Raw genomic sequence first — 14678 nt, 5'->3', positions numbered from 1 at the left:
AACTTTTGAACACTTGGCCAATGTGATTTTTTAATTAGGAATTGCAAAGTGTTAACAAGGTTGAAAGACCTATTAATAATTTTTGCGTCATTAGTCTGCACAAAAAATCTACTAAAAATTTGAAAATCTAAGTAATTTGGAAAATTCACAAAAGTTGCCTAAGAATTGTACAATGAAAATAATAGCATTTTTCACCTTCAAAACACCTCAAATATGTTTTTAAATTTATAGTTAAGAATTTATCTTATTCGAGTTTTCAAGCCATTGATCTGGTCAAAGAATTATAAAATTCAAAAAAAATTGTACACAATTCTTAAATCCTTAATTTCATATAATTTGCGATCTTTGAGAAAACCTCAAATGCATTTTCGAACATAAATATTTTGCCTTTTTTATGATTTACAAGCCATCACTCTAGACAAGGAATTTAGAAATTTTGTTAAAAAATTTTAAATTTTGAAAAGCTCCTCAAATTAACCAAAAGCATTTTATAATAAAGGAACAATCTTTTTTGACTTGAAAACACTTTGAATATATTATTAAAATAAATTTTTGGTACATTAAAATATCTAAGATTATACTGTATCAATCAAAATTTACACATTTGTACCGTTTGTTTTATTTTTAGCTTTTTATTACATGCTTTCAATTTTGAAAGAAAAAAAAAAAAAAGTAAGACAACAAAGGGCACATTTGGAATGAAAATAACTCCGCTATCCAAAATTTGAGTTTTTAAATATTATGTTTTGTAAAAGGTTGTCAATGTTACAAAAAGTTAAAAATAGGGAAGACAAATGATTTTTTTTTTTTTAAATTAAAGGGTGCTAAGTGAAAATTTTAGAAACATCAAGGGAGGTTTGTGCAATTATCCCTTTTCTAATGCATAAAAAACACAACGAAGATAAGGTAGCACTTTGATTCTCATCCGATGCCATTCAAAGGGGATGATCTGTCAAAACACAAATTAGAAAACTTATGAACTTGATTGTCTTTTTCTTCAGAGTTTGATTGCACATGAATTTCCAAGTAAACTTGGAACATTGATCTATTAGGTACCATAACTCATCATCGAATTAATTATCCATTTGGTATGTGAGGTCTCAAGTCTTCAGCTGCAATTGTGCAATTGTGCATCACTAATCAAACAAATTGGCATTAGTACTCGCAGTTCATGGGGTGCCCTGAGGAGAGTTCTTACAGCACAAAAGACTCAACAACATTAACTGCAGCACAGCAAATCACTTCCCAAACTACCAATCTTGCAGCCTCTATACAGGTGGATCTATCTACCTCAAATAATATATAATGAAACAAGCGGATAAATTAAAGATAGACAGAGGCAAGAGAGATCACTTGCACCAACCATCTTTGCACTCAACCTGCAAGAAAAAAGATAAAAGCATCAAGTAGAAAGATTGTGAATAGCTCAAAAAGAAAGAATGTGAATAAAACAACAGTTTCGACTCTGGAGTTTCTCTGCAATACAAATAAAAAAACCAGGCAAACAAAGAGAAGGGCTTGACAAGAAATCACGAAAGAACAAGAAGACAAGCTTTGCACAATGCTTCATTAACAAATCACAGTTAGATCTCGGATCTGTCACTGTTCGTACTAGCCACACTTTAAAATCAACAAGGTTATTTCCTAATCAACCATCCAAACTCGAAAGCTAAAATACCTTCGCCCCAGATCGCCTTGACATCTTCCTAATTGCCAATAGCAAAGGAGCAGTAGTAACTAATTTGAGTGGGAAGGATTATGAATATTGGAACTACTGCTTTGTTTTGATTTGAGGTTTTGAGGTGGAAATGGGAAGTGGAGCTGCTGCCTTTCTGGCACACCTCCATTTAATAGCTGTGAGCAGCAGTTAGTTACGCTAGTGTACTTTCCATTAACTTCAGTCAAAGGTGGTTTTCTCTGGTTATGATGATTGCTTCTACTTATGGGCAAATTGCAGTTTCGGTCCCCTCACCTATCAATTCTGTAAATTTATTCGCTCACACATTTTGAAGGAATAGAGAAATACAAATGATAAAGGGATACAAACACAAGAGACTCGTATGTTAGATGTGGCTAACTGTTTTGTTGAATGGACTATACGATTGCAGACCAATTGCTCGGTGCATCCATGGTGAAGATGTGTTTAAGTTGATTTTTTTTGTCAATCGACAATATCTACAATATTTTTATTCTAATTTATATTATAAGAGAGTTTAAGTGTTTAACTGGATCAATAGAAATAAGATGCAGAGAAACCTACTTTTAGACTAAAAAGGTACATTACTACTCACCATTTACCTCTAAATTTTACTGTAAATGCAAAAAATTAAACCTCGACAGTTTTTTAATGAGTACCAAATTTTGTCATGTTTTTACATGGTAGTGTTTTAATATCTGCATTTGTTAAATTAATGCATACATGAGATGGTATTACGGACCGGCATTGTCAAAATTGGTAACTGCATTGGATCCCCCCTCCCCCCTAAAATAATTAGCTACCATATTAGCTTGAGTGACATCCTTTCTTTTCGTTTGATAAGCTGCAAGATTAGCTTGAGTAATAGCAAGGGGACCAAAATAAGACCAGCTAAATGTAGAATTGGGGTTTTTCCCTTTATGTGTCATGATTCGTTGGAACTTCGCATGATCCCTTCTGTCTCATCGGCCCTAATGAACTCAGAAGTCAAGAATTCCCACTTAGCAGTCTAGGTGACAGAAGGAGGGAGTGAAGTGGATTAGCCTCGTACCTCAATTCAAAACAAGTGAGAGACATTTATTTACCAAATTTTAGGCTAGCAGCATAATTTTTTCCTTAAAATACAATGACATGGTTAAATTAACTTTAGAATAGAAATGTGTGCAATCCTAAATTTGGAAAAATGGTTACCCCTAACAATTGTTCTTGCCTTGTGCCATGAGAGTAAATAAAGATATTAGGTGGTAAATGCAAATTTCTCTTCTTAAATGGGGTGGTAGGGGCAGAAAAAGAGAAGGATTGCAAGAATGCATGAGACCTTGATTCTAAGGCCTACCAGTGCATGTATTGGTAGGTCGTGTCATGGTTACAAGCATAGTTTGCCGTGCTATTCTCACAAGGATCCACAACTTGAAAAAGCCACAAAGGGGATTAAAAGGTTGATTTTTCCTAGGATGACAATTGATACATTCCCAAACAACAAAAGACATTCTTAATTTCCTTTTAAAGCTAAAATCATTAACTACTAACAAGTGGGCAGTGTCTCTTTGTGCTTTTCTTCTTCTTTTTTTTTTAATAAAAAAAAGGTTTGAATAAGTTTGGTTTGATTATCACCACAAATCAGGCATGTACTAGATCATAGATCGCTTATAGGGGTGCTTATAAATTATTCATCAACATAGTTTTCGCATCGATAGCAGAATTCAAATATCGACAGTAAGATTCAAAAATTTTAAGGCTTAACATTTACTCAAGTCAGGCCTCGGGTTTGGACAAGTTAAGTATAACCAGTGGATTTTACTTCGCTTTTTCTGTCTAAAAGAAAAGAAGAGAGAGGCTAGGATGTTTGACCGAAGTAGTGGAACTACTAACATATTCGATCAGCAAGTTCAAAGCATAGATAAGACCACACGGACTACAAAATCTTGTAAATTTGGCTACGCATGGTTAACGGCTTTTAATTTGACTGTTCATGATGATGACTATTGGAATTGTAACTTTGAGGGGAAAAAAAAAAGAGCTGGAGGATTGACGAAGAATAGAAGCATGGATAAGGAAAAAAAAATGGAAGAAGAAGAAGAAGAAACCATCTTTGATAAACCGCCTAAAACATGACTAAATTTCTTTGGCCTGCTCATGATTGAATCACAGCTCGGCGGTGGGTCATTAATCATAGAAGTTGATGGGAGGAAGGAGAACATTGTAGAATTGGTTTTAGTTTTCAAAGTTTACTGTTTTCTTTGGGTAAATTACAGAATAGCTTCTAAAGTTTGGTACAATTAAGTATGGCCTGAGGTTTGATAATAGGAATGAATATTAACTAAATCATTTCTTTTCTTTGAATAATTCCAAGTCTTTACAAAAGGTGCAAAGTTTAATCGAAAACAATAATGTAAAGATAAGTCCAAATTTATAACAATGGCCCAATTTTAACTAGACATCCCTAAGAATTTATTTTACAAGAATCAGGTTTGACTAAATGAACCAATGACGCTTTTAAGAGCCTAATCAAATTGTAAACCCAATAAACAAGACTCTTTAATGGATGGACTTAACTCAGGGCTAAACAGAAAGAAAATTTTCTATAAAGGAAAACCTTATAAATCAGAAAATTTTCGAGAAGGGGCAAACATTCTTTTTTTTTTTAGGAAGCTATTCAAGTATATTTTATAGAAAGTCGAAACATATTTTATAGGGTTACTAAAGAAAGAAATAAGTGCTTTTGAGAGTAAGACATGAGAACTAATTAAGGTATATATGTTATTGACTATAGGTTTGAAACAAGTTTAAGGGCGCATTAAGAATCTCTTCAAGAGAGGAGTTTGAGGTATGTGGTACTTACCCTTCTGAGATTTCAAATGTGCAAAATGAATTTTTTTTTTGTTTTTAATACTATTTTGTTGCGTGGACAAGGAATGTATTTGATTAAATGCTTTGTTTGAATATTTATGAAAGTTATATTTTCCTATACAAAAATGGACCATGTGACTTATTTGAAATATTTTGATACATTATTGTATACCAAACGAGCTAAATCTTTTATGAAATCAAAGATCTATATATGTGACATATGAAATGAATTTTTGACAAGTAAAACTCAAAATGGTCATGGAATAGACAGTAGGGGCTATAGTCCTGTCTAATCGTCATAGTAGTCTGGTATAAAGTTCGACCGATTGACAAGATCATGGTAACCTGGTATAGAGTCCGGCCGATTGACAAAGTCATGGTAGCCTGATATAAAGTCCGACCGATTGACAAGGTCATGGTAGTCTGGTATAAAATCCGACCCATTGACCAATGTATGAAATGAGACCAATCAGTAGTCATGAAACCTATTGATCGCCCACCTAGAAGGGGTTTAATCTCTAGGTTGAGTGCTTAGTAGCCGATCATTACATATACTTGTTATGAGCTAATATGAAATGAGTTATGAGATGATATGAAATGATTTACAAACTGATATGAAGAGACTTATGAATTGTTACGAAATGTTTTATGATTTTATGATTTTTCATGTATAGTTATTAATAAGATGCTTTTAAATTACTTGTCACTCGTTACTCCTGATTGTTTTACAAACAATGTTGCTTTCATGTTTACGGATGTGAACGATGTGCCAATGATTTTGATTTATATCTATATATATGTATCTATAAAGTTATGAGTGCATGGTCCAACAGAGGAGTGGATATTACCTACTGAGCGAGTGTCGCTCAACCCACTTTTTACCATCCTTGCAGATTTTGAAGAATATGAGTTGGTTTACGTAGAAGACCCTGAGGACGACTTTTATTAGCTTTAAATGAATAGAAGTTGGCAGGCTAGCTACTTCTAGTTGTTAGTTTATTTACATCCGTTTCTGTTGTTTCGATTTGAGGATAATTGTACGAACTTATTGGATATTCGTAGATTACCTTTTTAGACATTTGTACCGCACTTTACCTAGTTATATTATTTAGTACTTTTAAAGTTTAGTATAGTATGATGTTGCCTTATATTCTTGAACGATACTTGAGGATACAGCGGATGCCACGTGACGGGCGTGTGCGGGCTCGGGGCGTGATATTTTTAGTGGTATCAGAGTTTAGGTTTTATGATCTGGAAGTGTGAGAAATGATGTTTGGATATTAATGATTTTGAAAATTGAAAGGAAATGGAAAACCAGATCAAAAGAAATAAGAGATTGCTTTGACTTTTTAGCAGTACCAGAGCTCAGGTCATATGATCTAAAAGTATGTGAAATAGTGTTGGAGATATTAGGGATTTTAAGTATTGAAATGAGATAAAAAAAAATACAGGATTAAAGGAAATAAAATATTTTCATGATTTTTAATATTATCAGAGTTTTGATTATGAGCATTGGGTACGATTTACTCTGTAGAGGAAATACACATTAGGAAATGATCAATTGTGACTGAATAAATCGGCTTGAAAAAGTTGCATGTGTGATTTAAGTTGGAAATGGTACTATAGGTGTTCATGATATCCTTTTATTGGATATGGTTTTGGTGGTACATTCTAAATTTAAGCTGTCGGATGTGTAGGAAATATTATGTATATCTGAAGTATTGTCTGCAGGAAATTGAAAGTATCAAGGGATTAAAGTACGTATACAATACATGTTGGATCTTGGAATTTTGTTGACTTATTTTGAGGGTAGCAACTCCAATCCAGTATCATTAATTGCTGGTGATTTGCCAATAATAGAGAACAATTCATGCCCAAATAAAGGTGATTTAAACGTGGCTTAAATCCAAGCTGTGAATTTTGAAAAGAAAATTTTCTTTTAAATATTTATACGAATAGTTGAGGTTGAGCTAATTGAGCATGACCATATCTAGGTCACAAACCAGACTCCACAATGGCAATTGTAGAGGCCCTTTACTCCCTCATAAAAGATTATATGTATTTGAATCTTACTGTCGATATTTGAATTCTGCTATCGATGCGAAAACTATGTTGATGAATAATTTATAAGCACCCCTATAAGCGATCTATGATCTAGTACATGCCTGATTTGTGCTGATAATCAAACCAAACTTATTCAAACCTTTTTTTTATTAAAAAAGAAGAAGAAGAAAAGCACAAAGAGACACGGCCCACTTGTTAGTAGTTAATGATTTTAGCTTTAAAAGGAAATTAAGAATGTCTTTTGTTGTTTGGGAATGTATCAATTGTCATCCTAGGAAAAATCAACCTTTTAATCCCCTTTGTGGCTTTTTCAAGTTGTGGATCCTTGTGAGAATAGCACGGCAAACTATGCTTGTAACCATGACACGACCTACCAATACATGCACTGGTAGGCCTTAGAATCAAGGTCTCATGCATTCTTGCAATCCTTCTCTTTTTCTGCCCCTACCACCACATGCAAGAAGAGAAATTTGCATTTACCACCTAATATCTTCATTTACGCTCATGGTACAAGGCAAGAACAATTGTTAGGGGTAACCATTTTTCCAAATTTAGGATTGCACACATTTCTATTCTAAAGTTAATTTAACCATGTCATTGTATTTTAAGGAAAAAATTATGCTGCTAGCCTAAAATTTGGTAAATAATTGTCTCTCACTTGTTTTGAATTCAGGTATGAGGCTGATCCACTTCACTCCCTCCTTCTGTCACCTAGGCTGCTAAGTGGGAATTCTTGACTTCTGTGTTCATTAGGGCCGATAAGACAGAAGGGATCATGACACATAAAGGGAAAAACCCCAATTCTGTAATTTTCACATTTAGCTGGTCTTATTTTGGTCCCCTTGCTATTACTCAAGCTAATCTTGCAGCTTATCATATGAAAAGAAAGGATGTCGCTCAAGCTAATATGGTCGCTAATTATTTTAGGGGGGAGGGGGATCCAAAGCAGATACCCATTTTGACAATACTGTAATACCATCTCATATATGCATTAATTTAACAAATGCAGATATTAAAACACTACCGTGTAAAAACATGACAAAATTTGGTACTCATTAAAAACTGTCGACGTTTAATTTTTTACATTTGCAGTAAAATCTGGAGGTAGAGAGTGAGTAGTAATGTACCCTTTTAGTTTGAAAATAGGTTGCTTTACTTCTAATTTCTATTGATTCAGTTAGACACTAAAACTCTCTTGTAATATAAATTAAAATAAAAATATTGTAGATGTTGTGGGTTGACAAAAAAAATGAACTTACACACATCTTCTCCATGGATGCACCGAGCAATTGGTCAGCAATTGTACAGTCCATTCAACAAAACAGTTAACCACACCTAACATACGAGTCTCTGGTGTTTTTAATATTTATTATTTGTATCCACATTTCTTCTATTAATATCTGTACCGGCAATTGTAGGGCGCACGATCCTTTTGTCATCCCCAATAACTTGAAAAGGTCAAACACAACACACACAACTGTAAGTTTTCTACAGCATGCACAGAATTTAAAATACAATGATAAAATCAACTTCATCTATGTCATTCCAAGATTGAAAGCATAATTCCATGCACTGAGTATTCCCTTGTCAACATAAAGCCAAACATGCTCGAACATTAAGCAAATTGAAAACAAATAACCAAAAGCCACGTTCGAGTTGTTTTTGTTAGAGCAAGTTCATGAAATTAATCAGCTGGAAGTTTTTAGCAAGGATATCAACAAGTTGTCGAGTAATAGGAATATCAGAGACCTGAAGATAGTCTAGAGCAATTTTTGCATATACAAAGTGATAATGCAGTGCAATATGCATTGTTCGTGAGTGGAACACAGGATTTTGTGATATATAAGTTCTTGAAGAGTTTGAATAACTAATCATCAGATAACTTACTGAATTTCCGACAGTTATGAAGGAACAAGCCAATAAGTGTAACTGTTGAAGACAGTCTTCCACTTTTAGGTCACCTTTAGTGAAGCTTTGAAATTTATGTTTCAAATCCATCATAGTGGATGCATCATGATCAAGAAAGAGACGTTCCAAAGTGTTCCATGCAGTATATGCATGCACTTTCACACCCATGATTAAGAAGTGTTTCAAGAACATTAAGAGAAAATGTAGGATCAATCCAACTATGTACAGTTGTGTCACATTGAACCCAGAGATCATATGAATCATTGATGAATTTGGACAAAGACTTTATCCATCAACAATACCAAACATCTTTTGGCTTTTCAGAAATGTAGTAACAAGACGCTTCCAAGTAAGAAAATTCATGAAGGTTAATTCAAGAGAAGTGGAGTTCTTTATGGTGGAGATCTGTGGAACTTGAGAAGGAAGAAATGATTTAGTAGACTGAGAGATTGAACTATCTTTAATAAGAGAACTCTTGATGAAAGAAAAAGAAAATAAAAAAAGCCAAGGAACTGGCAATGCTCGTGATACCATGAAGAAGAAATGTGCTCACTCTGAAGGTTGTTGTCATCTTTATTTACACTATAAATGAGTACAATGGGTAAGATCTATAAAATAAGTACAAAGTATAACAAACAACTATACGATACATGATGTAGATGATATCAGACAAGTGATAAATATTGAATGGTTAACACAAAACTCCTAACCGAACATGGCCTTAAATAATGTACATTATTTACATCTGAAAGTTGTAACGAATTAATTATCAGAATTTTGTGACGCGAATACAATACGCACCTTCTCTCAACTCGCAAAAGGAAAGATCCCAACACTTAAAAGGAAATTAGAAACTCTATCAAAGAACAGCCTAGCTGAAACAGTTTTTTCAGAGATTCTATTTCAGTAATCTTAGTTATGGCAAATTGATGGAATCATTTTATAAGAACTACACTGATTGAACTAAAATGTACAATGCAGAGCCATACAAGTAATTGATGCTTCCACCAAATACATCTAACTAGTTATTGATACAACCCGTCCTAAGATGTTTGCTGTATTGCTAATTCTGTTTCTCTAGTAATCACCTTAGAATCCTGTGTTGATGTCTTATCGTTTGCTAGCTCCATATCAATATCTTCACTGCTTTCAATCAATTCTTCCAATGGTTTATAGGTATAGCACCAAGCACATATGAGATAGTATATGAGATTAACTACTTGTATTCCTGTAACCAGCCAATAATAATTCTCCAACCTTCCCCTGTTGAGATTCCTATCAGGTAGCCAATTTCTCTCTATACCAGTATACTTGTGAACTGTTGAAACCACAAATGTTCCAATATAATTTCCAAATGATGCTGCCAGGGAGTATAGTGCAACCATTGTGCTTCTCATGCTCTCAGGGGACTGATCATAAAGAAATTCCAAGTGCCCAACAGAATGGAAAACCTCTGCAATTCCATGGAGGCAAAACTGTGGAAGCAACCAAAAGACACTTATTGGTATAGTAGCAGTTGGCTTGTCTAAGAGATTATGATCTGCTGCCACAGCCTTTCGCTTCATTTCAACCAGAGCTGAAACAATAGTAGCAAGGATGTTGATCGTGAATCCAATTCCCATACGTTGTAGGCATGTGATCCCCGCAGGATTCTCTGTAAATCGACGAGCAAATGGGACAAAAAGGCGCTCATATAAACCAAGACCAACTAGCACAGTAATGATACTGAAGATGGACAGGCTTGCTGGAGGAATCTCAAAGGAGTGGGATAGATGACGGTTCATGCTACGAGCTTGTTGGATGGTGAAGCTGCCGAGATGTGAGTGGGAAGTAACTAGTAATATCCCGGCTCCCCAAATAGGCAAAACTCGAATTACTGATTTCAGCTCTTCAATTCTATGTACTGTTGATATTCTCCATAGTTTTGGGTGGTTCGATTCATCAATGTCATCATCAGTCAATACAGCTGCTCGATCAGCCCACCTGGGATAGAGTGCAATATATAATTATGGACAGAATGGCACCAAGAATTGTTGTGGAACATCGAAAGATATCAACAGAAATCTAGATTAGTCTCAGACAAGAAAATTGGCACAATGAGGTTCAGAGAAATTGACTGGTCTGAATATGTTCACTATTATGTACTTTCTGTCAGCATGAGAAACTAATTCAGAAGATCAACCTTCAACAACAAAGCATCAGTATGTTATAGTGTCTAACTTGCTTTGATTGATGAAAAGTATATCCAAGTATTTCAACTCTGTATGCAATTAAAGTTAGGGGTCCTAATCGGATTGGAAGAAATTATATTCTTCTCTTCTGAAATTTTCTTTCCCTTGCATAATGTCCCAACACAATTGCTAACAGAGCAGCCCATTAAGCATGAAATTAATTCATTTAATATAGTGAAGATATGTTCTACCGAGTAGTCTAAACAGGTTTACAGTTGTATGTTAACAGTAAGCTTGTAGTTAACCTAGAAAGTCTGTAGTCCTGATTACTATTAGCAGGTGCATTTTCCAAATAGTCTACCTTTGATCTAATAAAATATCTCCAGGCATCCAGCTCCTAATGTAATCTACATGGAAATTTTAGCTCCTAACACTCTTTTCTCGAAGCCTGAACTTTCAACAGATACATTAAATAAAAAATGGGCTGTTTTCTAGCATACCAAATCCAGACAAAAAGTAGCTTGCTTAATTCCACTCCCATCGAAAAAGAAAGGAGCGAAAATAATTAAATAAAACCAGTAAGACGATTCCTTTATAAAAGAAAAAATATGTAAAACACCATGAAAGCCTAATTAACTACTTTGTTCTTTTAAAGTACAAGAAATTGCAAACCGATATGAGGAAGATTTAGTGAGTCATAACTTTGTTCACCATTTTTGTGTTCCAAGTCTTTTTTTCCCATTTCCAACATATTGTGTCATGTAACTGCTGATTTCAGTATTCAGATAAATTGCTATAATACCATAGTAGGGAATGTGTATAGCACACCTGAACTGATTAGTGTGAACAAGTTTTCCATTGGAGGAGATAGTAGCATCTAACTCCTTGTTCTCATACAGTTGACTAGGGTCATTTGGTGCCACGATATTCCTCTTCTTCAAAGCTGCAACAATTACCTGTGCCAATCTAATCAATGGACTCCCACCTGGTTGCACCTTTTTATAAAGAGGGGCGCCAACAACAAAAGCTACAATAGATAAAGCCATGGCAATTGTAGGGATTCCAAGACCCCAGCCCCAACCAACATTATCTTGGATATAAACTACCACTGTAAGAGCCAATAGTGTGGCCATTCCCATGCAGAAATAGTACCAATTGAAGAAATTCCAGCTTCTAGATGCAGCTGCGAATTTGCTCATGTCAAATTGATCAGCAGCAAAGGTAACAACACAGGGCCTAATGCCACCAGTTCCTAAAGATGTCAAGAGGAGAGCAATATATAGGACCCAAAGCTGAGTGTTTGAGGCCTCTTTGCAGTTTTGTTGAGTCGGACATGGAGGAGGATGTAGTTGTGGCAGCACTGCTGAAGTAGTAATACACACCATACCCTATCATGACAAAGAATTGTGAAATTACGAGCGAAGTGGTTTTTGCTAACACCTATTCAAGCATAGCTCAGTGATGCAGTTGCATGGTTGGAGGGACAGCTGCCCCAAGATTAAAAAAAAAAATTACTTTCATGTATTAAAGTTATTGTTTGTCCAAAAGTTTCTGTTTTTATGCAAGAGTTATCAAGGGAAATTTTTAAAAATTATATACTCCTACACAAATACTTATTTCCTTTTTTGGGAGCTAGGAATGATTAAATTCAGAAAATTCTATCTTGAATTGTATTTACATGCACCACTAATTTAACATAACTCGTACCATTGCCGCCTCCCTTTTCTACACATTACCTTTACATTCCTAATTTTAAATTAAACAGCCGTATTGTTTATATATATTGTCAAATAGAATTTCCAAGTGAATGGAGTCGAGGATCACTTGAATCCCTCTTTAAATTTGGCTAAACCTTTTATTGCATGAATATACACTTTGTTTGCCTGTTAGTGCAGTTTTAAACTTTTATGAATGAAATTATCATTTTATCACCAAAAAAAAAACTCTACTTGCTAAAGTAAAAGTTTGAAACTCTACCGGCCAAACTAAAAGTTTTATCATCCCCTACACCTCGCAAAGAATTTATTATTCCATTTCCTATCTCACTTCCTGTCTCACTTTTAATTATATTGTCATTTGTTTTCCACAAACACCCCATTTTAATTTTGTTTCTGTAAGTTTCAATAAGAGTAAAAAAAAAAAAATACAAACGGACTGATGAAAAGCAAAATATCAGAGAGTAGAGATCAAGAAGACCAGTTCATAAATGATGGAAGCCACAATGATAGTCCAAAATCGGCCAGCAAAGGAGTCGGCAATTAGAGCACCAATAAGGGGTGTGAAGCTGGAGGTTCCACCAAAGTTTGTGAGAGTATTGGAGGCTTTGACTAAAGGCAAGTTTAGCTCTTTGGTCAGGTACGTGATCATGTTTGCATGAAAACCAGTGGCCGCAAATTTGTCACATGCTTCATTTGCTGCCATGATTAATCACAAATTGCTATTAATTACCTCAATTGACATCTCAATTCACACAGTTCACAACTGAAATTGCTGGTTTTTTGAGGGAAAAAGATAACAAATTTATTAATGAGATTGGTGGAAATCGTTACTTAATAGGAACTGCTAGTTAGTTTAGTTAATTGAGGTACAATTTATCATCTAAGCTTAAGAACTCGCATTTATGACCTCTATAATTAGACATTTTTTTAATTTAAAACCATTTTTCCCAATGAGTTAAGACTAAATTGGATTGAGGTTTCAGTGTCACGGGCTTCGTTTGATGGAGTTTATGTTGTGAATTCTTGTTCCAAGCGAGTTTATAATTAGACATTTTTCTAATTTAAAACCTTTTGACGGTTAATACACTGCATCTTATGTTCACATAATTACCAAACTACAACATTTAAAAAATAATTAAAAAATTAAAAAGAAAAGCTGAAATTTTGACCTTGCTGGGCTACGTAAATGGTTTTTTTGGATCAATTCCATATTACACTTGGTCCAATTGAGAGAGCCCAATTAAAATTCTAAAGCTAATATAATTGAGACATAGACATTCTACCTATTTATGTGTCTTATCCTCCATGGCATATTAGGATTTTCGGATTCTTTGGTTCAAGAGTGGATGAATAAATAGGTAATAATTCTGATCTAAGATTTACTTCTTCGTTACCAGCTTACCCCCCAAAAAAAAAAAAAAAAAAGTCTTCGTCACCATACTTTTCGAGGTTTTGAATTGGATTACAAATTTTGTGCTACCTTGGTTCATCTTATATATAATAAAGAATTTTGTAATATATAGGACGTAGAATAGTTATAGTATAGTATGAAAATACTATTGTTTTATCATGTGGTAAAATTAGAATTAGAATTAGAGCTCTACTAATTTTTGTGCCTTAGAATTCTAAATGGATGCCCAAAATATATGTTTAACAAGCTTTGTTCTTGAATGAAAACACATTAAAGATAGCATGTTCATGCTTTCTTAGACATTATAATTAATGGGATTTGGAATTAAATTATTCTACGAGAGTTCGAGATCGAAAGTGGCTGAATGAGCTAGTAGTTGGCTAGTAACCATTCAGTCCATCTCTATTTGGTGCAACTATAAAATTAATCAATCCTTAATTATGGTTACATGCTAAAAAAGATTAACAAATGTCTGTCAAACTGCTAAGTATAGCCTTCAAAAGATCGGAAGATATCAGTGCTGTCAAATCTTGTCCACTGATTATTAGTAATTAGAGAGTATTATAAGAAGCATAAGGACATCGTGGGTGGGACATATTTTTTGCGGCTTGACTTATGCCTTTTGCTTCTTTGTCATTTAGTAGGTTTATGCATAATTAAACTGTCTCCGTGAATCAAATCATAGTGTCATTTCAAGATAATAGGGAAGTCTTTTTCGCACCGAAAGTAAAAAAAAATTAAACAAAAAAGACAAGAAAAGAAAAATACCAGTTATCTTTATTTATAGTAGCTAGCAACTCTAGCATCTGAATTTGCATGCCATAAATTTTTCATTTTTCATCAATATTTATTTTACATGT

General features: G+C 34.2%; 1 protein-coding gene and 1 long non-coding RNA gene across 2 annotated transcripts; both read right to left on the bottom strand.

Moving 5' to 3' along the window:
• Positions 1-964: 964 nt before the first annotated feature.
• On the bottom strand, positions 965-1979 carry LOC113696024 (uncharacterized). The gene is made up of 2 exons (XR_003449655.2): positions 1679-1979; positions 965-1379 (listed from the first exon to the last, which is right to left on the bottom strand). It is a non-coding gene; the product is annotated as an uncharacterized lncRNA (long non-coding RNA).
• Positions 1980-9377: 7398 nt separating this feature from the next.
• On the bottom strand, positions 9378-13113 carry LOC113696018 (protein NRT1/ PTR FAMILY 3.1-like; the record flags this gene model as incomplete). The annotated part of the gene is made up of 3 exons (XM_027215303.2): positions 9378-10501; positions 11518-12077; positions 12886-13113. Coding segments are annotated over 3 exons (1728 nt in total), but the record flags the coding sequence as incomplete, so codon positions are not given.
• Positions 13114-14678: the final 1565 nt, after the last annotated feature.

The sequence above is a fragment of the Coffea arabica genome, chromosome 6e, assembly GCF_036785885.1.
Source record: "Coffea arabica cultivar ET-39 chromosome 6e, Coffea Arabica ET-39 HiFi, whole genome shotgun sequence".
Lineage (NCBI taxonomy): Eukaryota > Viridiplantae > Streptophyta > Magnoliopsida > Gentianales > Rubiaceae > Coffea > Coffea arabica.
Note: the sequence above shows the minus strand (reverse complement) of the source record. Positions and strands in the feature narration are given on the sequence as shown.